The 24,656-nt window shown below is 41.5% G+C and overlaps 1 protein-coding gene across 1 annotated transcript in view; it reads left to right on the top strand.

Annotated features, from left to right (window-relative positions):
- The first annotated feature begins 676 nt into the window (after positions 1–676).
- MMD (monocyte to macrophage differentiation associated) overlaps positions 677–24,656 on the top strand; it is a 28,313-nt gene continuing 4,333 nt past the window's right edge. The window contains exons 1-6 of the mRNA XM_044982743.1: positions 677–859; positions 14,277–14,358; positions 21,124–21,284; positions 22,596–22,670; positions 23,466–23,567; positions 24,552–24,621. Of these exons, the coding sequence (XP_044838678.1) occupies positions 831–859; positions 14,277–14,358; positions 21,124–21,284; positions 22,596–22,670; positions 23,466–23,567; positions 24,552–24,621 (519 nt within the window). The 5' untranslated portion in view covers positions 677–830. The remainder of the gene's footprint in view (positions 860–14,276; positions 14,359–21,123; positions 21,285–22,595; positions 22,671–23,465; positions 23,568–24,551; positions 24,622–24,656) is intronic.

Below are 24,656 nucleotides of genomic sequence, written 5' to 3'. Positions count from 1 at the left end.
TGAACAAAACGAAATCCTGTATATGCTGGAAACCACTTTGAGCCAGGGGGTGCTGCAGTACCTCTAGTTCCTGCATGCCTGCTTCTCTCCTCACCTAAGAAACAACTGTGCTCAGGTCCAGCCCGGCTTTCTTTGTAACAGAGACAGAGAGTCAGTGTCTACACACACGCGAAGGGAATTCCACGGGTCAGCCCGAACAAGGGTTTTCTTCTTCTCCTTTCAGGCTGACAAAGGAAACCCGGCTTGCTACCAGGATGTGCTTATTCGTGTTACAGAGCAGCGTCCCCCCGGCCGCTGGACTAAAACAGGGGCTGATTTGCCACCTCGGCGGGGGACTCCCGCGGGCGGCCCCGCGTGGGGTTTCCATTGGACCAGGGGAGGCGCTGCCCCCCCCGGGAGCCCTTTATGTCCCGTCCCCCGCCCAGAGCTCGTGTCGGGCACGGGGCCGCTGCGGCCCCCGGCTGCAGCCCCCGCGGAGCTGGGCGGCTCGGCCCCCGGACGGGCGCTGGAGCCGGGCGAGGATCCCCCGGCCCCGGCCGCGTCTCCGCCTTCGCGGCCTCCCCGGCCCGGCGCCCAGAGGGGCGGGGCGGGGCGGTGCCGCCGCCGTGGGCGGGGATGGGGCGGAGGGAAGCCCGGGCCGAGGGGCCGGATAAAGCGGCGGCTCCGAGCGCCTCCCCCTCCCCGTGTGCCGCCGGCTCCGTCTCTCCCGCGCACGCCGCTGCCGGCGCTCCGGGCCGCGGGGCTCGCAAGCCAATGAGGGCCCGGACCCCGGCCCTCGCCGCCGCCGGAGCCGCCCGCAGCCCCCCGGCCCGACCCCCCGCCCAGGACCCATGCGGCTGCTCCAGGAGAGGCTGCGGAGGTGAGCCGGGGGCCGAGCGCCCATCCCCGGGGGGACCCGGGGCTCCCCACGCCGCCCCCGGGGCTGGTGCCCGCAGCCCCCCCCCCGCCCTACCCTCCTCGGGTGTGTGCGCCCCTTCCTGGGGGTCTGACCCCTGCCTCTCCCACCCCCAAATACTGGACCATGGGCGGGGCGGGGGGCCCATTGCTGAAGGCTTTGCGGGGACCAGGGGCTGTTTGGAGGGGTTTAAATTCCAGGGCTAGAAACCCCCCCCCCCCATAGCTGCATGCAAAGCCCCGCCAGCCCCCCATGGGCTGCATCTGTTGTCACTGGGGCGCCAGTCCCTTCCCTCCTGGGGGAAGGGCCCCGGGCTGTGCCGGCTGGCAGGAGAGAGGAGCCAGCGTGTCTCCAGAAAGGCACTAGATCGCAGGCAGAGATGAGATTCTCCCTCCCCCCCGTTTTTAAGTGGGTGAAGGGTCAGGCATCCGGTGGGATGGTTTGTCACAGGTTCATCTTTGGTTGGACTCAGCCAGCTCTCCCTGCGTGTGCAACCGCTGGCAGGGGAATTTCCAACCTAGACATGATCTGGTCTCGTGAATGACTTGGCCCTGGGGTCTGTAGGGTATAGGGTGCTTGGGGAGTATTATGTCTGGCTGTTTGTTTTGGCTGCTTTACGATCCAGAACGGTTGGTAGGAGGAGAAGGGTTGGCAAGGGACAAGCAGAGAGTGTGGTCTTTTGTGCTCTGATGTGGTTGAGGAGCCTTAAGTATATGGGGATATTTTCAATCCATGCCGGCTTCTTTAGATGTCCCTTAGAGAAACAGGGAGGGTGAGGTAATATCTTTCTTTTATTGGATCAACATCTGTTGGTGAGAGAAGTTTTTAAGCCACATTAGTCGCTCATACCTGAAGAAGAGCTTCTGGGTGGCTCCAAAACTTGTCTCTCTCGCCAACAGATGTTGGTCCAATAAAAGAAATTACCTCACCCTTATTGTGCCTCTAATATCCTGGGACCAGCACAGGTATCACTACACTGCATACAACAAGTAAGATGCCCATTAGCAGACAGAATTAGAATGCTGGCCTCATTCCTTGTTCTTGTCCCCTCCCTTCCAAAAATGGGTCAGCTCCAGGAACAATAGAACCCAGTACTTACATAAGTAATGAAGCACCTGAAAACCCAAATATTCTAACATCTGATACAATGAAGGTGAAGTTTTGAATGACAGTGAGCCTACCAAGGATTCCCCCCCTCCCCCCGCAAGGAGGTACACCGTCTCAGTCTCTTGCAGAATTGCAATAACTTTTTACTTCTGAGCAAGCAAACCAAAAGGCAAAGATTGAAAGATCAAAGAAATCAAACCTAAAGTAGACATCAGGGGAGAGACCTTGTCTACATTGCCCATGCCGGTTTTGACATTCTTGTTTTGTTAGGCTCCCCAGCTCAGACGTGTGCTGCAGCATTACATGAGTGTCATCTATCCTTTCCCAGCCCAAGCCCCATTATTTTCTTCTCATTTTGAGCTCTGCCACCTTAACATGCCTTTACTTCACAATTTCCAGAAATCTGGGGATATCGAGGCACGTATAGTAATGAATTTTAGATTAGGCCATAGGGAAATATAAAACAGCAGGCCTCTATTTTTATAATAGAGATTGTGAGCATATGGTGGGCTTGGGTTAACTTTCAGCATTCGCTTATTTCAAGAAGACTTGACGGCCTCGTTATGTTGGCTTCAGAGTTCATACTACTTGTGAACGGTGTTATTTATTTAATCTAATGTTGAATGTGACAAATGGAAGCAATCTAATTTTGTACTGATACACGTTTTGAAGCATTTTGAATTCTATTGCCTCTAAAATAATTCTGTGTGGGAGTCCATAACATCTCACACAGTTAATGATCAGTGTGGTCATTTTATTTTGTGAAGGGATTTCATTTATTCTCTTTATTCTGGGAAAATATGGAGGAAAGTAGAAATAGCTGCCAGGTAGACTATGAATATCAAGCTTGATGCAGAACTGATTTTTTTTTTTTAAATTTTAAAATTTTTATTTGTACCTTTTATTTAGAGAAAAATAAAACAATGAATGGAACAATGGAAATCACTCTTCCTCCTCTCCCCCGCCCCGTGTTGTCTAGTCTCTTTAGTTCCTTAAACCTATTACCTTGGTATCTAAATGTGGAATTCCATTTAATTGATTCCCCTGCTAATGCTGGTTTGTTCCTGCCAGTGTATTTTCTCGTACTCTGTCAATCATGGATTTATTTATTTTATAAAAGGCCATTCAGACCTCCTACTTGGGCTTGCCAGTTATGCAAAAACAGAAGGGCACCAAGTAAAACAAAAAGGCAACACTTTTTAAATGGATGAAAGGAAATACCTGGGGCTTAAAGTAACTTACTCTATGAAACTAAATACTGCAAAATATTTGCCTCTAAAAGATTACAAAACTGGACCATTGTGTGAATAACATCATACAGAGTTACTTAGCTAAGGGCTATTGCTTCGTGTTTCAAAGCTGATGTTGATCACTAGATGAAGTCAAGAATATGTTGCAAAATGGGCAGGTTTCTTGTGGATGTTTTTCTTACTAAAGCTTTGGATGTAACCCAGTGTTCAACACAATATTGAGTATCAGAGGGGTAGCCGTGTTAGTCTGGATCTGTAAAAGCAACAAAGAATCCTGTGGCACCTTATAGACTAACAGATGTTTTGCAGCATGAGCTTTCGTGGGTGAATACCCACTTCGTCGGATGCAAGTAGTGGAAATTTCCAGGGGCAGGTATATATATGCAAGCAAGAAGCAGGCTAGAGATATTGAGTGTACAATTAGATGGGCCACTGGTCTGATTACAGAAAAAATAAGATTGAATTGTGAAGTAGTGTCTTGGCTACAACAGTGCTTATACTGTCTTCCAAACTCGTGGTCCATGAGTTTTTTTTTTTTAAACTGTATTTCCCATAACATAGGACTAGTTAATTCTATATAATTCACATTTGAAATACAGAACACAGTGAACAAGGCAGTCTTATGGGAAATGAACAAGAAATTACATTAAAAACTTTTACATGAGTTCTGTCCTTTTGCTAATCTCATAGGTTACTCTGTTTTTTATTTAAAAGACTGTCAGATACTTTAGGCAGAAAGTTCAAGTGATTTAAAGGTGTGGGTTTGGGTGAATTGCCCAAGCCACTTGCCCCCCTGTTCATTACTTTCCCTGTCTGTGAGATGAAGATGTTTGCCCTCATGTGGGATTCTGCATTGAAGATGTAAAGGACTTGGTTTGCCTTTGGTCCAAGGCCATTGTAGTTTGATGAATAATTCATTTTAAAGCTTGGTTGCCTTCAAACATATTTTATACATATTGCAATGCTTTCACATTGCCTTGATACAATTGACTGGTAACAGATCTAAGGGAGTCTCGTGTCAAAATTGATTTTCTTCAGCAGAGCTAACTGGGGGAAGTTTCCCTAGCCCAATCTGCACAATCTCTGTTTCTAATTAGCATTATTAGTCAATTACTTTCATATACACTAAGGTCTAATACACCAACAAATCAAGAAAACCAGAAACCCTATGTGTCTTTTTCCTAATGGGCTGTAAAATCCCTAAAATAGCAGTTAGTGTTGATCATATAAACATGGTACAAATTCTCTCCTGCAACTCCTTTTTCAAGTCATGTGTTTACCTGATGGACCTGAATGACTTGGGCTTGGTCTACGCTACAAAGTTAGGTCAACATAAGCTGCCTAGTTGCATATGTCTACATTTTAAACTTTGTCTCTGGTCAATGTAAGCACCCCGTTACACCGTCTTCTCGAACAGCGCTGAGCTATCGTCTATGTACTGAGAGCCATGCAGTGTCAGTGTAGACACTGTGTGACTCATGTCGACCCTAACAGTCTGCCAGCAACTGTCCCGTGATGCCTGACGCTGACCACTCTGGTCACAATTGTGAGCTCTGCTTCCCAAGGGTCCACAGAGAATGCAAGTCACCCCCCCGCACGCGCACACTTTAAAAACCCTTCACCATTTTGAAATACTTCTTCCTGATTGCCTAGCTTGGTGAGCACAGCTAGCAGCTTCCCCTGGGGTGCAACTGACCACACCGTCTACACACTGTAGATGGGCTGCTGCCTGGAGTAGATGGGAGGTAATGGGTTTCCTGGGCTCATGGGGGGGGGGGGGGGAAAGAGGCTGTGCAGGCACAGTTATACAGCAGTCATAGAAACATCGACGTCTGCAAGCAGATTGCATAGGGGATGTGGGCGAAGGGGAACAACCGGGATCAGCAACAGAGCCGCATTACGGTGAAGGAACTACAGCAGGCATACCGTGAGGCCAGCAGTCAATCCAGTGCTGAGCCACAGACATGCCGCTTTTAAAATGACCTGCATGCCATACTTTGCGGACACCCCACTAGCACCCCACAGAGCACCATGGGCACCTCCAAGGAACTGGAGACACAGATCTCTGCCTGAACAGAGAGGAGGAGGAGGAGGTTAGGTAACATGTGACCAAGGAGTCCAGCCATGCTGAAAGCCAGGACCTGTTTGAGATGCCACAGTCCAGGCCGTCAAGCACAGGGGAGCCTGCTGCAGGGTAAGTGTGTGAATGTATTTCCCATTACAATCTTTAAATCTACTGATGGTGCCTGATCCCAATGTAGCAGGACCCATCTATTGACTTATCTTCCTCATACTAGAAGTAGTAGTGGTACAACGAAAAGGTAGTTATCAGCTTTTCATTCCTCACTAGAGATAGGCAGAGGGTAGGGGACCTGTGGAGCATTTTGTTTACATACACATGGATGTCCTTTGAATCGTCCTGAAAGATCTTGAGCTGCTCCATGGAGCTGCTCTGCAATCCTCTCCTGCAGGTTTCTGGGTATGATCACCTTATTTCTTCCTCTGTGGTAGGACACATTCCCACTCCACTCTGCGAGGACTTTGGCAGGTATCTTTGCAGTTGACAGCTTGCAACATACAGGTCTGGGTGGTTTCGGGTCACCAGCCGCAGCTGTGCTCTCTGAGCCTTTTCGTTACCCTCAGAGGAGAGTTCAGCTAAAATCACTACTGCCTGTGAAAAATGTTGCCCGTATTCACTGCCATTGCCCTATACTTGTATCGCTTCACGCAACCAAACAATTCCCTCCTCATTTCTCTTCCCTCCGCCTCTGGCAGCCCACGTAAACTTTCTATTTTGACTATATTTGCAATGATACCTCTGTGTGTGTTAGCTGTAGCGCTTACCATTGTGGCCTTCAGGGGTCCACCTGCACACCTGTGGAATGCTTGAGCTAGATAAGGAAGAGGAAAGAAGAGACTCTGTGGAGAAGGAAAGGGTAGACAGGAGACAGGCCCATCAGGAAAAGAAGAGGCAGATGCACCAGGGCATAATGAGGCCATTTCAGCACAAAACACAGATGCTGCAAACCATCTGGTGGGCCTGCAGGATCAACAAGCCTGGATTTGCCTCCCTTTGCAGTCAATGGGAGGTGCTAAAATGGCGTTCTTGTGCATCCCTCTATGCTCTCCAGTGTTCCACATGGCATCAGGGCTGCATCCCTACTCCTGCCACTCCACACTGGGAGACAATAAGGACAACCACAGTTTCACATCCTGGCCTGTGGGAGCCATGATTGTTGTCTGTGTCGCTGAAATGGACATGAATGTTCTTTCCCCATGTTTAGTTCCTTTAAACTTATCAAAAGAAATGTTTTTTTTAATTGCATATAATTTCTATGTACTGGCTTTGGTACCCAATAAAATCTTTTTGAGAACATAATGTATCTTTTATTATTTCACAACATAGTGCCTAGCACAACTGAAAGCACCCACTATTAGTTATTGTACAGGGCAACAGAACTCATGGGATCAGTGACAAACACCATAATAATTACGAAGGTACAACAAGCACTGCAAAATTGAACACTTGAAGAACATCAGCCCCCATGGTGAATTTTCCAACTCCAAAATGATTTCCCATGTATCAGGAGCAATTCAACATTGCAGACTTCCCCAGTGTGATCATTGCAGCCTTCCCCAGTGTGATTGCCATTCAGTTCTCAACTGTCCTTGCAACTTTCATTCTGGTGTCCCTGTGCTGGAGGGCCAGGGTAAGCTCGGCATACAGATCCAAGAATGTGGCCTTTCACAACTCAAAAGTTCTCCAGCCTCTACTTGTTATCCCAAACCTGCATTAGGATTCAATCCTACTTGTTCCCTCAGGTCCAGAAGCCACACTAAACCATCTGTAGCTGCTTCATGAACACCTCCACCAACCTTGACTTGGTTTTGCTAAGCCCCACAGCAAGATGTCCTCCATGAAATTATCACATTGCTCGCAGCTATGGTTCTTTTTGTGGCTCTGCAAACACCAGAGGACCGTGCGTTGCAAACACAGAATGCTCATGACAGTAGCGCAGAGCTATGTGAACTCCACTATCTCTGACAGAAGCAGGGACAATGACTAGTACTGCATGGGTTTGTGGGATTTTTACAAAAGGCACGAATGTTATGGGATAGAAATGGCATAGTGGGATGGAGAAAGTTGCATGATCAGAACTTGATCCTTCACTCCCAGACTCCCTTACGTGACTCATTTCTGCCCAACCATGCAGTGCCTGAATTTCCCAAAAGAGGCTGCACAATGGCAAGTTACACACTGAGGTATCTGCCCATGGTGCACCACACTGTGCATCAACACAAGCGCTCCTGATGAGTGTGTGCAGTGCTGGTGCAAGGAACTCAGTAGGCACATGCACAAGCCATATCTTAACTGCAGTGGCTTTACACTGGCGTAACTTACATTAGCAAAGTTTGGTAGCATAGACAAGTGTGTGTGTATGTGTGCACGTGCCTAAGCAGCGCCCTGGTGTCCTATCCTGGAAACTGTTTGTTTTACAATCTTATCTATATTGACTCTATAATGAAAGAACTAGTATAAGAACAGTATATCTTCACTGTTCAAGAGTCTTACACTGGAAAACGTTTATGGATTCTCTTGGATAACTAAAACTAACTGGGTTTTCTTGTAAGCTATTACTGTGCATTCCGTGATTTTTTTTCATCTGCCTGGAATATTCATTATTTTTATTTTCAGGGTTTTATTTATATTTTGAGGTCTAATTGTTCAGCTTAAGGCTATGTCTACATTGCACTTTTGTCAGTAAAACTTTCGTGGGTCATTGGTGTGGGGGAAAAAATACGCCCTGACTGACAAGTTTTGCCGATGAAAAGCATCAGTGCGGACAGGTGGACAGCGCTATGTTGGTGGGAGATGCTGTCCTAGAATAATAGAATATCAGGGTTGGAAGGGAGCTCAGGAGGTCATCTAGTCCAACCCCCTGCTCCAAGCAGGACCAGTTCCCAACTAAATCATCTCAGCCAGGGCCTTGTCAAGCCTGACCTTACAAACCTCTAAGGATGGAGATTCCACATCCTCCCTAGGTAACCCATTCCAGTGCTTCACCACCCTCCTAGTGAAAGTTTTTTTTCCCTAATATCTAACCTAGACCTCCCCAACTGCAGCTTGAGACCATTGCTCCTTGTTCTGTCATCTGCCATCACTGAGAACAGCCTAGCTCCATCCTCTTTGGAACCCCCCTTTCAGGTAGTTGAAAGAAGCTATCAAATCTCCCCTCATTCTTCTCTTCTGCAGACTAAACAAGCCTAGTTCCCTCAGCCTCTCCTCATAAGTCACGTGTTCCAGTCCTGCTGATAAAGTTACCGCCCCTCGTTTGGGGGGCGGGCAGTTGTTTTGTCGGCAGGAGAGACAAAGAGCAGTTACGCTGCGTACCATAGAGCAGCACTGCGGTAATGGCACAGCTGTGCTGCTGTAAAGTGTGCAGTGTAGATATAGCCTAGGAAAGTTTCTCCTAAGAGTAAATTTGTAGATTCAAACCTCCCGACCCTCACTTTTTAACATACGACTTAGGCTGTATTCAGACTATCAACTTTTCATTTATTCTCCCTCTTTAAATCTGAATCCCTTTTGCCACTACAGTACTTATTATTTATTTATTTATTTAAAGTGGCACATTATCTCTAATATTGGGTTAGCAGGAAAACCCGTACCATCATCACTGCAACATTCATGATTTTTTAGGGAACAAAAAGCAGCAGCATTCCCACAGGCGAAGCAGAGCAATCTTGTGCGTGATGTTCCCAGCCCAGACTGACTTAAGGAACAAGCATCTCAAAATCACCTTTTAACATGGCATATTGGGTCAGGAAATCAATTCTTCTCTCTGTCTCAGTGCTACAGTATAGTTTTAACTTTCACATACAAGAATAGTTGTCTGAGCTGATCTTTCACAGTAGATGTCAAAACCATGTGTTTGTTTTTGAGTAGGTAATCTTTAAAAGTAACCTTTTCTCTCTTTGGCTCAGTTTCTTCCTACACTGAACCAAAATAAATAGCAGAACTTTCTCAACACATAATGAAACTTGCAAATGGCAACAAACTCTCAGTTCAAGATTGGATAATTATGAGCACTTCTCAGGGGCAAAAAAAACAAAAAGCCATATGTGCCACAACAAAATTGCTGTAGAGCATGACCTGTCTTGAATGACCACTTAAGGGACCAACAAACTAGCTGTTTAAGAAATGCAGTCTGTCAGTGTGGAGCATACCTGTACCTGATACAATTGTAGATGCTTGTGGATACAAGACAGAAGGTTGCCCAATAAGGAAGTGTCCACATTTCACTCCACTTTGGGAGTTGGAGGAGATTCTTGTCATGAAGGGAAGTGGCTGATCTGCGTACGATATAAAAACATTAAATCTACTAGATTAAAAAAACCTAGACTTTTCCAATAAATTCCTCCTTATAAACAAAATTATACTAGCTGCTGTACCTTGCCTAGTGCTCCTAAGGCACTAGTCTTCTGTTGTAGAAAAAAATATTTCACCATTTTCTTCAAATTAGCTTTACACTAACATTTGGTTTGTGTGTTTCTTGGAATATTTTTTTACTATGTTTGATAAGTGTAAAGAAATACACCAGACCCTTGCTAGAACGTGGGATTTGAGACTGTGTTATAGCGGGGACCGTGTTAAAATGAATTACAATTAAAGTAATTAAATTTGGGATCCATGGGCGTGACCGTGTTATATGCAAATTCATGCTATATAGATGCGTCTTCTAGCGAGGATCCAGTGTACTTGTAAATGTTGGTCTTCTTGGAAATCTAGAATGGGAGTCAGTGTGACCTAGTAACTATTGTGGTGTCAGTGAGGCATGAATTTTTTTCACAAAGGACGTATGGGGGGGGGGTCACACCTAAAGCTAATAGGTGATACAGTGCTTTGAAATCTTCCCATTAAAGGCACAGTAGAAGTGCAAATTTTTAGAACTCTTCCAAGATCCAAAGGGGAGCACTCGTGTATTATCCCCAAACTAATTTCTCTGTCTTGATTTGTTTAAACAAAGCATTTGTAGACAAACTAGGATCTCTGTCACTCTATGGATGAGCCCCTCCCTAAAAACACAATTCTGCGAGACAATCATCTATGGTAGAAAAAGGGCAGGGCTCAGTTTCCATTTAGTAGCTCAGTAATGCTGCTCTTCCAATAAGATTCTTGCTAAAGAGCACTGAAATTCTCTACTGTGCTCAGGGGCAACTCTAGGCTGCCTTCGGCGGCTTGCCTGCGGGAGGTCCCCAGTCCTGCGGATTTGGCGGCAGCCTGCAGGAGGTCCGCCGAAGCCACGGGACCAGCAGCCCCTCCGCAGGCATGCCGCCGAAGGCAACCTGCCTGCCGCCCTTGCAGGGACCGGCAGAGCGCCCCCTGTGGCTTGCCACCCCAAGCACGTGCTTGGCGTGCTGGGGCCTAGAGCCGCCCCTGACTGTGCTGTCAATGTGTTAACCAAGTGGAAACCTTCAAACAAGCTTCTAGAATCTTGTCTAAAGAAACAGACTCCATGTTTGTGAAGATCTCCAAACTGTTCTACAACAGGGCTTTTAGCCAGTGTAATTATGTTGGTTAGCGGTGTGATTCTTTACAACACATTTATACCAGCAGAAAGCATTAGTATAGATGCAGTTTATACCAGCAAAAAAGTTTTTTGCTGGTATAGCTGATTTCATTTGGTAAATTAGTATAAACTATACTGCCAAAAGAACTCTTTTGCTGCTATAAGATGTCTAGACTGGTATTGCTTATATCAGTGGGGAGTCTCCACTGGTGTATGGTATACCAGCCAACTCTTTTGGAGATGGGGACTTTAGTGAAAGTCTGCATCTAACCCAGTCCTATTAAAGTCATTTAAGTTCATCCAGTCCTTAGAGGATCTGGCAATGCATTCACCCATCTCCTGTGCAGATGATGATCTTTGTTTTCATTTAGATATAAAATTAGAATATAATTTAATTTAAACTTGTACTGCAATGAACTATCCCATTAACCATCTTAAACTTTCTTGTAAATCATGAATAGTTCAAAACATCCGAATCTTGAAATAAGCAAAACTTTAAAGTTTACTCTCAAGATATAATTATCCCTTTTTGTTTCTACATATAATAAGGCCTCAAAGGTACCACTGTGGTCCATGGAGAAATTTTGTAAAATCATCCCAGATGTAATCAATGGAAAGACGTCTCCTGTGGTTTTGAATCCACTTAACTGTGCAGGAGCAATCTAATCCTGAACACTAGAATAACCCAACAGATGCTTTATTTTTAACTATTTTCCCAACTTGGAAACAAAACTGAGTGAACTGTTTGGCTCCCTCTAGACAACTTTCAGATAATCTTTAACAGTTGTTGAATAAATAAAGAGAGGCAACCAGGCATTAATTCCATTTTCCAAATGTCCTGGAAATCTGTTTACCTCTGATTGCAATCCTACGGTTGTTCTAGAGACTAAGAACAGGTATAAGTCTGCTAAATTCCTCATTGTTTTAGGATTTAGTGGAGTTCACTGCAGTTAGGCATAAATGTTCAGTATTCACTGGTGTGTGAATAAACATTACATTTTGTTATGCCTCTACAGGGAACCCAGAAAATGCAACTTTATATAGAGATTGTATTTGTTAGTGGACCAGTTTAGAAGGGGAGTTTAATTTTGATATCCTGCTCAATTTATCAGTCTTTGATAAATAAGGAATCCTGCAGTTTAGTATACATGAATAAAAAACATTAGCACCCAGAGTTTCAATGTTAACTTGCGCTGATTGTCAGTTATGAATAGATAAAAATATTTGTCACTATTTTCTGTTTCACAAATAGGACTCTATATTTGGTCAAAAGAATTAGCTTCCAAATGTCACATCTTCAGCTGCTAAGATTGGCCTGGTCTGACGTCACAGCACAGTAAATTGATGGTATTTAAATAGGGCTCTTGACTTAAGAAACCTAACCAGGAAAAACAAAGTTCTTGCATTATAAACAGGACTTGTGTTATGAAGCAGTTTTGAGCTCTGAACATATAAGCACCTGTTGGGAAGTGGCGGGGGGGGGGGGGGAGAGAGGATGGGACTGTGCATTTATGATTCTGTTCCCTGCTGGGTACCAGTGAAAGCCTATGAGAAACCCAGTTGGGTATTGCTGGTTATTGGTACAAAATGATCTACTTGGAATAATTATTAACTATTATTTTGTATTACTGTAGTACCTAGGGGCCCCATACCAGAACCCCGCTGTGCTAGGCACTGAACAAAGAGGATCCCTGTCCCAAGGGACTTAGTGTAAGTTTAAAACAAGAGATGGATATAGACCGACGGGGGAGTAAGTTAGTATGACGTTTCTTCTTGAACATTAATTTTCCCTATTTGTGTATAGCTTTAAAAAAAAAAAGTTTTAGAATGATACAGGGAATATTTGCATATTGGTTCTGGTCTTGTTGCCTGTGTCTGCAGTTTTATGTGACACAGGGTTTTTCCAGCTGTTCTCAGAAGAATATAGCTTATGCTGGCAAGTTTTTTCTAACATTCTCTTACGTTTTCTCAATTGATTCTATTCACGAGCCTCTTGTGATTGACTCTTGGTTCAAGCAGAATTAAAATGCATTATTTATTTTAGATTTATACTCCCATCCACTTCCAAAGGACCACCTATTCTTGCTCTATGCAATCCTTCGCAATTCCTAAATAAACAATAGGATATTTGCCACAACATATTGAAATGTTACCTAGATGTATGTTTGACCTTGAAACCATTGTGATCTGAATGCAGTGCTAAGCGGGCAGAAGATGATGTATAGTCTTAAAGGAAAAGTCTTTAGAAATGGGTTCATTGGTCTTATTAGGCTACCTATAAAGGAGCTCTAGCTCTATAAAAATACTACTCATTTTTGGTATTCAAAACTATTTCTACATTTATAATGTAGATAAAATTTTTGACTTTTTTAAAATAATGCATCTCATTCTAGAGCTAGCAAAATATTCCTTTAATTGCTTGGTATTGAAACATGTAGTGCAGCATGGAAGGGCAAGTTGAACATCTCAGTTGTCTGGACTGTCTAATAAATGGTATAAATTGCCATATTTTTAAACACCAGCTGGAAATGATTTATTTTAGTGTCCTGGTGCTACATTTTTGCTTAGAAGTTAGACTGGAAAAAATATGGGGAAACATTTTTCATCAGAACTAGATTAACAGTAGTTCATGAACAGTGAGAACTTTGATATCCCCTTTGGCTCTCACTTCTCTGAAGCTACTATTGAAGTAATATGCTCTATCGGAAAAGTTGAGAGAGTTCAGCCATGCTCCCTCTCCTCTGAATCTAATCTTAATTTGGAATAAAACCCAATTTTCCTCCAGGATGTTCTGAATACTATGGGTCCATATGGCCTGGGGAAGAGACTGTGGTGAAACAGTCAGTCAAAAAAGAAAAATATGTCTTAGACTTGGATGGCAGACCCAAAGTCTTGACCTTAGCTAAAACAGTTGGTTAAAAGACTAGGCACACTCACAATTGTTGAGGCCCCTTAGAGGAACAGAAACACCAATATCTCAGCTGTCATAATCCAAAGGATTAGTCTCTAGTATCTAGATATAACAGTTTTCTCTAGTTCTAACTTTAGATAAAAGAAATCTTGGTCCTAGTGTTACTCCTATTTTAACATTTATTCCCTAGAGTCATGGCCATTCCTCAGAGCTGCCACCCTGTGTATGTTTAAAGAAAACAGAACAAGCCATGGGGAAAAACTAAGGTCTGATCTTGCATGCAACTACTACTAAATTAAGAGTCTTCCATGTGTAGGGGATTGGTCTTCTATACACTGGGACATAGAAAAAATTATTTAATGAATTTCTTCATTAGGTCAGCTTTCAATTGTATATTATATCTTTAAGATGGCTTAAAATATCTGTAAGAAAAACATCGCTTTGCTTATATTTTTAACATGTTAACAGATTTAAGTTAGATGCTACTGTGTGTGGTAGTGTGTGTTAACTTTTCTAAAAGTATTCCATGATTATCTGAACAGGTTCATGAACCACCCAGCTCCAGCAAACAGCCGCTACAAACCCACTTGCTATGAACATGCTGCTAACTGTTATACACACGCAGTAAGTAAATTCATTATTTGACCAGTTCTTTCAGTGAAACCCTTTATGGTATTGGAATCCTACATTTCTTTTAGCTTTGAATTCCTAAATGTATTTGTTTGCAACTTCTAAAATCAATCTGATGGTATACTATTACTAGAAAGTAGTAGTAAATACAAGTAGTGATCATAAACACATGTTCCGTGAGCGCAGAAGGATCCAAGGAGTCATATTTTGGAAAAGTCCTGCAGGTTAAAGGTTTTGACCCATCTATTTCCCTTCTGCCCAATCAAAGGGTGACTAAAGCATCATGAAAATGGATCTCTATAGGCTAATGATTACTATAATCCTTTTAGACAGATTATTGTTCAGTACAGGAAGAACAAGGAAGATTTAACAGTTTAAAAACTTTTGAGCCTTTAAATACAAAGTTGCGGCATAGGCTACATTTTAGGATAGAAATAAAACTGAACAGCTTTGCAATGATTAAACAATTTAGAAAGAGAAGATTTGAGAGAAGTCTAGACATTTTTAGACACTAACAGTTAAGGTGAGTATAAACTCTAAGTATCTGAATATAAATATCCACATGTTATCCTGGACCAAAAAAATGTTGAGTGACTAGTTTATTCACCCAAAAATGCAGTCTCAGGTCAACTAAAACTATTTGTGAATTTGACCCTAATTTGGCAAGTAGTTTTGGGGTGGGGGGGAAATGTTCAGGCTAGATTTACCAGGGAACTTGATTGCTCTTCAGCCTGGTGGTGGTGGAATGCCTTTTGATCCTCCAACCCAGTGGTTACTGCACTCATCCAGGATGTGGGAGGCCCAGGTTCAAATCCACTCACTCTTTGATTTGGAGCAGGGACTTGAATTTGGATCTGCCACTCTCTCAGTTGAGTGCACTAACTGTGAGATGCAGGAAGGGCAGCTAGCGGATGAATGTAGCGACACTCGAGTCTGCTCTTTTTGTAGCTGCAGGATCAGGAAAGAAACCGTGCCTATGAGTGAAGCTGGGAGACATTTACAGTTAAGTTGCTGTAAAATAAACTCCATTTGATATGGGAGTGGAGGGGTCAATCTGAAATTATCCAAAATCGAGGCGTTTTATACCTGTGTCGAGAGCACGTGCTGTACAATAGTGAACTAAAATGAGCAAAATGTGAACAACTTGTCTTTGCAACAATTTTAAAAGTCCCTTCCCACTTGCTTTCAAGGGGCTCTCTTCTTTCTGTATTTCAAAATGAGTCCTGGTCTATATTCCCCAATGCTGCATCATGCAGTGGGGAGCAGAGGACTGCAAGTATTCCCGGAAGGGAGCAGTGGAGAGCTTGTCAGCTCCTTGGAGGAGGATCCTCAACAGTGCAGATTGTGAAAGAGCTAATGGAGAGAGGGCCCTGTTTCTCTCCAGCCACTGTTGGGGAGTACAGAGAGAAACAGTGTATGGGTGTGTAGACAATGTGGCATGGCCAATGATCATGCTGTACTGCCAGTGGAGAAGTCATCTCTGAAAGCCATGTACAGGGACAGGCAATCAAACTGAATGCCTCAAGATCTTCAGTGTTGAGGCTGGGACTGCTGCATGCTTCCCTGTGAATACTCAAGTTCCACATAGTGCTACCTGCTTTACATAGTCTTTCCACTTGTCTCCATACACAGAGCAAGCATTGAGGTTTTGCACGCTTTTGCCTCTCACATGGAAAACTTATCCAAGAGAATAACTTTACATTGTGTTGTTGTGGTCTGTGCAACAAAAAGAGTAGTAACTTAACACACAACTTGCCTGCACTTTGTGCATAAGCCAACACGATCTAACTGGTGTAGCTACTGTACAAAGACCAAAATGGTGCTACGTAAACAGTATGAAATGTGGAACAAGTTGAGGTAAAGTAGAGTCTATACCACCCTAGTAAACTGCGAAAATGACGGGAAGTTTATACTGTTCTGCCACAGTTTGACAGCAAACAGCACGTTGGTGTTGCAATATATAAGTTTTCAGTGGTTACCTTACATATAAGTTCTGTGGGCTTCATTTTGTGCTGCAAGAAGCTTATTAGAATTGTGTGGAGGATGCAGTTATGTTTCACGAAGGACTTCAAGTTTTTGTTGTTGTTTGTGGGTTTTGTTGTGGGTTTTTTTTTTTAATTTGGCTTCATTCCAAATTTAAACAAACTGAAAAATTTCGAAGCTGAAAGAAACTTCTAAAAAAAATTGTTTGTTTAGTTGAAATGTTTTGTTTCAGCAAAATTGAAACATTTCATTTTGATTTTGACAGTCTTATTTTGCATTCTAATTTGAGATGGTACACATTTTTAAAACTTCCAAATGGAAAGTTGGTTTCAAAACAAAAAATAAAAAAAAAAATTCTGAAAATGTCCAGACAGAATGTTCTTACACTGTTAAACATTTTCTTCTGGTTTTCTTCCAAAAGGAAATTCCAGGGGCATGACAGGATTTCACAGAGTGCCAAGATTTCAACAGCTCTGCATGTTCCGATGGCACATGATTCCATCAAAACTTCTTCTCCAAACAGCTTTAGGGCTTATTGTTTCTGCATCATTCATTCTGCTGTGGGCCCTAATTAAAGTTGCTGTTATGTGTAGTAATAGGGAAGTGCTATGGACTTTCCCCAGTGTATTTGCCATCTTTCAGTTCCTTCAGCAGATATTCCTGCCAGCAGTAACTGCGACTTTCTCATAACTGAATGATTAGGATTTTTCCAAGGCTCTAACAGAGTTAGGTGCCTAAATCCCAGCCAGTTTCAATGAACATTCAGCTCCTCATTCAACAGGCTCATTTGATAATCCCAGCCCATAGAAATAAACTGCATAAACTGTTAATGCATCTTAACTCCTTCCTGTCCTTTCCTTAATAGAAAGTAAAGCAAATGATGCTCAGACAAGTTTCTCAAATGTATTCTAAAATATCTTGGTAAAATTGGAAGAACTAGGCAGCAGTTCTGCTACATCGCCTCTAAAATACTGTCAGTTCCCTGACCACCACCTCCCTCCCTCCGCCTCTCCAAAGTTCACTGCTCACTTCCTCTAATTTAGCAAGTACGCTTTGGCTAAGGTGCTCAAAGTAATTGCTAACCTTGAACTACGAAATGGAATTCTCTCTAAATTGATTTACTTTATTTTAATGCTGGCTTTTGTTTCAGTTGGGCTATTTATAAAGCAGTGGATTTGGCACACGGAATTAGCACCCTGGTACAGTCTCTCCTGTTAATATAGTTTTGCTTACACAAGGAACGAAGGTGTAAATTTCAGCAAATTTGAATACCAAGAACAAGACATTGTCTGGCAGTTTAGCACTGTTACATTATATTGTGACAACTCAGCATTTTATGATTCTGTCAAAATAGATCCATTCCCTCAGTTTGTTAGTAAATATCACCCCTAAAGGTACTGTCAGGACTTTCCCCTTTTGAGAACTGATACTGTATTTGTCGTGCAATTTTTGAAGTTTTAAATTTCTAAAAGATCTGCTCCAGGAATTATTTTGGGAAAGTTGTATAGCCTGTATTATAGATGGACCCTTCTGGCCTGGAAATCTTTGTATCTATGAAAAGTTTGAGTAAAAAACTTGTATTGCTTATCACTGCTCTAAGACTAAAGCTATATCTTGCTTTTTAAAAGGTGGATGAGAAGTCCATTTTTATATGCGTCTTATTTTTATTAGAACCTATATTGTGTCAAGTGTAATTAGTGTAGTAGAGAATTCTGTTTGCCAGTAGGTAAGCAGACAGCAAAATTTCTCTTCTGGTCTGACATAAAATGGCTAGATTGAAAGCAAACACCCTGGAAGTAATGAAACACCTTTTGTTTAGTTAACTGTTCCCATGATGCTTTTGGTGGCATATAGGCAAGGCATGCTATTTGCCAAATGGGCCACTTAGAAGAAAAGAGAAATGTAGAGTTTATAATTCTTCCATAGCAGGAGTGGAATTTTTTATTTGGAGCTCAGAATAAAAGCCAGGAAAATGGCAGAAATAAAATAACATTTGATTGAAATCTGTATTGATTTGTATCTGTATTCATCCTCTAAAGACATGAAGGAAGAGATGGTAAAATAAACTGATTTGCTTCACCCTGCTATAACTTGAACTACGGTGGTCTTTATAAAAGTTAGACCCCCGCCTTGTCAAAAATATCTGGTATCTTAAATGCACTGTTTCTTAATTGTGTAAAAGTTTACTTTTTAATGGCGACCACCAGTGCTTAAGGTGTCTTATGAGTAATATACTTCTAGGCTAAGGTATTCTTTGGGGTTTATGTGTATTCCATTAAATCTGAGGATGGAGAAGACTAAACTGCATTCAGTGTGAACTTCAAATTAAAAGGTAAACATGTCTCGTGCATTGGTCCACTTGCTGTGGTACTAACAGCGCAGTACTCAACATGTTTTTACAGCTCTGCAGTTAGCTAATATATTCTAATCTTTGTAAAAGGATCTTGAGGTCTGTGAATGGAAGGCAAAGGCATCACAGAAATGCAATTGTTGCATTCTGTGTGTGTTTAAGGATCAGTACATGCATTTATCTCCTGGAGGTTTTATTTTAAACAAAAAAAAAAGGCACTAGTTCTGTGCTTTTAAATTGGTTTGTGAACTCTAGTGTTCAAGTTGCAAACTGTTTTTCAATCCACATTGCAGACTTTTCTTGAATGATATCTATTGTAGCCATGCTCAGAATTTCCATTTATGCTACAGGGAGTTTTGCATGTGGATAAAGTACAGTATATCTACAGTGTAGATCAAGGAAGAACTTTGCATCCTGTAATTCTGTCTTGCATTACAGACTTTTAAAATGGTGAAGCATTGTCAAATTCCAGGATGCAGTGTTTATCACGAAAGACCTGTGTTTTCCCACTTTGGGCTGTACCAATAATTTCATTGGTTAAATTAATATTTCATTTTTTTCAATAAAGCCTGAAAAATCTATATCAGGACCAGTAGAATACTTCTTTTGGCTACAGAAAACTGCTATGTTAAAAATACTTAGATGTATATTTTCTGTTGTTTGAAGGGGGCAGGTTGAAATGTTTCTTATGACCTAAACAGACCTCATCTGAGCACTTTTTATCACTGTTACCAATTTGTCAGACCTACAGTCACACACACACACACACACACACACACACAAATAGCAGGTGATAAAGATCTTTGAACTGCCACTATTAAAATCTAAACCAAAGTGGCACATTTTAAATTTTCTTCATTATAATTATATAAAATTCACACAACCACTTTTTACTTTATTTTTTTTATTACTTCTTTGGATTTCATGTAGCATATTTTTACCACTAAGACTTAAAGGTAACTCAGGTATTCAGAATGCTACTTCAAGCCTAAAAGTGATATAGGTTATGTTTGGGTTGTGAATTGGGATTATTTTCTAAATGTTACTCTGCAGTGGCCTTAACAGATCCTTGTTCTGTTATCAAGAGTACAGAAAAACACCATTTAAATGCTCAGTACGTACATGAGAATTTCCTCCTGCTCTTATTTAGGCCTCTCTACTCACTGATTTTTGTATCATTATAACCATTTTGCTTTGGAGGTGGGATTTTAGTGAAATAGTTATGCTGGTACAATCCCCAATGTGGACCCAATTATACCAAATTAAAGGTGCCTTATACTAGTATAAGCAGCAAAGAGTTAGTCTATAGACTAACAGACCTTTTGGAGCATGAGCTTTCGTGGGTGAATACCCACTTCGTCGGATGTACATGCGTCCGATGAAGTGGGTATTCACCCATGAAAGCTCATGCTCCAAAACGTCTGTTAGTCTATAAGGTGCCACAAGACTCTTTGCTGCTTTTACAGATCCAGACTAACACGGCTACCCCTCTGATACTTATACTAGTATAGATTATTCCCATTCCCTTCAGGAATAAGTTATACTGGTATAAAGGCATTTATACCTGTATAAATCTTCCTCCACACTAGGGGGATGTTGTACTACTTTGACTATGCCAATACAGTCAGTACTTAAATCCTCAGTTCAGCAAAGCACATGTCAACAGAATTTAGACTTCAGTGAGGCTAAAACACCTGCTTTAGTGCTTTTCTGAATTGAGGCTTTAAGTTTCCTTTAAAGATTTCTCTTTAGACTTCTCAGTCGTTATACTAAAAAGAGAACTTTTTTGCTCATGGATGCATGCACAGGGTGGGACTCTCTCTTAGCCTCCAGTGGACACTGTGCATGCATCTGAAGGCAGAAGTTGGCCCTCAGTTTGCATTACTTCCAGCTAGGTAAATATACCATATTGGGTTTTAATCTGAAATTAGTTTGGGCTTTGCAAAGCAGTTGTGAAGACCAAAGATCTCCTTCAAAATCTTTGTATTTTAAGTAGCCTACTAAGTGAAGAGCTGTGCTGAGTGTCTGTATCCCTGGTTCTTTATGACTGAAGAGGCTAATGATTAATCACAAACACTAATGTGAGGAAGAGGTAGAATTGATATATAAATCTACTAGGAGTAACCTTTGAAATATTTAGACATTGGTGATATTAGGTTTTGTATCATTTGTGTTGCACAGACTGATGGCAGCTCCCTAAACAGCTAATCAGGTCTTACTTTATTTCAGTGAAAAGAGGTTGTGCGAAGATGGACAAGCACACACTTACTTATTGCAATAGACAATATGCTATTTATAATTGGGTCTGTTTGCTGTTGCTTGTGTATTGTGACCAGAGAAATCCATAGTTCTGGAATGGGTGGGTGATTCTACACAGTGGCTGGGGATAGAGAATAACATCTATGTTCTTATTATTGTTTCCTTAGTTCCTCATTTTTCCAGCCATTGTGGGTAGTGCCCTCCTCCACCGGCTCTCTGATGATCGATGGGAAAAGATAACCGCATGGATGTATGGCATGGGCCTCTGTGCACTCTTCATTGTTTCCACGGTGTTTCACATTGTTTCCTGGAAAAAGAGTCACTTAAGGTATCCACAGAACACTCACTGACCATAATGTTTTTCATGCTGCTTCTGAAGTGGTCAGATTCAATTACCCTGACTAAGCAGACCAAGGAACACTTTTTTTCCGCTTTTGCAGAGCATTGTGATGGGTGCCTTCTGTGCTGTGTAAGAGATTCTCCAGGAAACCTTCATTCTATCAGTGCAGATGATTGGCTTGCAAGGTTGGATCACTAAAGTAACCATATACTCTGTTGGGAAGAATTATGCCAGAGAAAACTAGATGCACTATTTAAAGAACATTAGAATACTGAACAAAATGTAGCTTTGTGTCACATTTCTATGTTCCTGCATGGCATATTCAAATATGAGTTGACTTCTATGAAGTCTAAGCTCAATATTTAATAAGACACTGAACCAAAAATAAATTGGTCTTCTGCTAATCTTACACCTACCATTATTTCTGATCACTTTCTATAGGCAGAACATAATGAATCACTAGCATGTTCCTGACTACGTCTTTATTAAAATAATAGCATATACTGCCTTCTATCACAAGACTCTGAATCACTTTAACTATATATGTACAGGACAGAGCAACACAACAAAACCACACAATTTATGCTGGCATTAACTGTTGCAGTTAACGTATGTCACAAGCAACTCAACATTATTCTGTAGAAGAAAATTGCTAGATTAAAAGTGAGGTGGATTTTTATCTCAGTATAGAAATGTGATTGCTGGCTGGATGTTTCGCATTCTACCACACATTGAGCTCGACACAGAACCTGCTAAGTGTCTTACAGTATAATACACAGTTGACCAGACAAAGGTTCTGTTTCAAAGTTAGTCTCTAATAGCAGAACTAGGGCCAGATTCTTGCTCCTGCTATGATTCCTCTGGGGTCACAAAGTTGCCTTAAACAGCCTCTTTAAGGATTCCCTCTGCGTAGTGCCTGTCGTTGGGTGATGCAGAGCATGTGTAGCAACTCCATGCTATCTTGCCCTAACATGGGGTCATGGCTGGGGAAAAGACATGACAAGGAGTACTGCTGTGCTCTGGGTTGCTTGAGCCAACCCAACGTAGATCATCCTGGAGGCTGCTGCAGGCTGAAGGCATAGCCAGCCCTGAAATGAGGGAGCACAGAGCCAGATCTGAGCACTTGGTCCCTACTCTAGTGTCTCAAAGACCAAGAAGCTTTACTATTGTACATGGAAAGCATTTAAAATTTGAGAACTTTCATGTTGAACACTAAAAGTGCTAATGCTTTTTCTTGACAGAGAGGAATTGACATTTTTCCAAAACTTGTATTTTAGCAGCTTGTTTTTTCTTTGTTAGGACAATGGAACATTGTTTTCACATGTGTGACAGAATGGTGATCTATGTCTTTATTGCAGCATCATATGCACCATGGTAAGAAATCGAATGTATATTTTCAAGGGATTAAAACTTCCTACACTGTTTTATCAATATGATTTCCAGATAACTTTTGTAAAGGTGTTGGGAAGTAGTTGACAACATTATTGAACTGGGAAATGGAATATGGCCTAATCCCTTGGGATTTAACTTGGCTGCCTCCTCCCGCTTTTGTATTACAAGAAGAACAAATTGTTTTTGTCACTCTTTGAATTCTGAGCTACGTGACTAGAAATTATGGGCCTTAACCTGCATTCCTGCTTATCCAAAATTCAAACTGACTTCAGTGGGACATCAGGTTTATGTAAGGAATGTAACAGGGCTCCTCTTTTTTTTTTTTTTTGTAACCTTGAGTTTTAAAATTTGGACTGAAGAAGAAAGGGAGCTAGCTGATAGTGATACTCCTTTCGACTGAGCAATTGCTAAATTATTCAAGTATTGCAGTTGTCTTTTTCTCTATTCTACTGTCATAAGCCAAATACTCTACTTCAACTTAACTTGTTATTGAAAATAATCGGAACATTATCCCTAAAAAGGGATGGTAGAAAGGGATTTGGAAATAGAAAAAAGTGCTCTCTCTTCCTCACATCTGTCCCAGCACACCTAGACACGACTTAGTTTAGGTTCGCAAATAAGTTTTCTTACCTCTCCAAGAAATCCCAAGATTTCCCCTTCCCGTTTTCTAAACAAAGTGTAGCTCATATTGTTTTTAAACAAATACAAAGATTTTTATGTCAGTAAGTTCCATTCATTCATCACTTCTGTTGTCTATTGTAATCTTCACATTTTCAGGTTAAATCTTCGTGAGCTTGGACCTCTGGCATCTCATATGCGTTGGTTTATCTGGCTAATGGCAGCTGGAGGAACCATTTATGTATTTCTCTACCATGAAAAGTAAGAATTCTAATCTGCATTAAACTCTAAACTGCATTTGAACTTGCTGCTTTTTAAATACTGCTATAATAAAATGTCAGCTTGTCTTGCATATTGACTTAAGAACTTCAAAATAGCAGAAATACATAAATAGAAGGATGCAAGCTTGTATCTTGTGAACGGCTATTTGCACCCACTTTATCACATACAAATTTACAGTAACTTGTATATCTCACATTTAGAACAAATTTATAAATGCTCTTATGTCTTCTGTGGAAAACTAAGACACAGTCCAATAAATACATAAATCTTGCTGGTGGAAAGTAGGCAAGGAGAGGAGGAGTATCTTTATTGACTTCATTCAGTAGTTGATCTGTACGGTCAAATCTCTTGATGGGAGTTGAGAGAAATGCCTAGACAATCAAGATGCCTTCATTGCTTCCATATTATACTATGCTAACTAATTGATACAACATTCCTTATAGAATTACAGTGCAATATAATGTAAGTTGCACATGGAGAGGTTACTAACCCAGGAAATTTCTACAATGCCCCTGTTGAGCTGTTTGGAGAGCTCAGTCTATTTAGTTTACACTACTGTTTTCTTCAGCCTGTGTGACTGCCTCTCATCACATACCCCATTCCCAAGGAACGAGCGACTAATCTTCATAAGTCTTTCCCCACCTATTAAGAAAGAAGGGTTGAAACAATATGCATTGACCCACTTGGTGGGAGACTCAAAGTAGTAGTTACAGGTACATCTCAAAAGTATGGAGGAAAAATCTACGTATTTAGCCATACATAGAAAGTGTGTAGGCAATGTGTCTAGCAGCCCTCTGTTATGTAAATAAAACTTCAATGTGATGTATCTGTAGACAAAGTCTTTAGGTGGTTGATGGGCATCTGTTAGTTTAAAAAGTCATACATTAGCTGTTTTGTCTTTTAAGGAAATATTAAATGTGCATTAAAATTCATCTTGTACCTTTCCTTAAATTATTCCTTTAGGTATAAGATTGTTGAACTCCTTTTCTATTTAGCAATGGGATTTTCTCCTGCTCTGGTAGTGATATCCATGGTAAGGAATATGCTGTTAATGTAATAAATACCTTT

The sequence above is a fragment of the Mauremys mutica genome, chromosome 12, assembly GCF_020497125.1.
Source record: "Mauremys mutica isolate MM-2020 ecotype Southern chromosome 12, ASM2049712v1, whole genome shotgun sequence".
NCBI lineage: Eukaryota > Metazoa > Chordata > Testudines > Geoemydidae > Mauremys > Mauremys mutica.
Note: the sequence above shows the minus strand (reverse complement) of the source record. Positions and strands in the feature narration are given on the sequence as shown.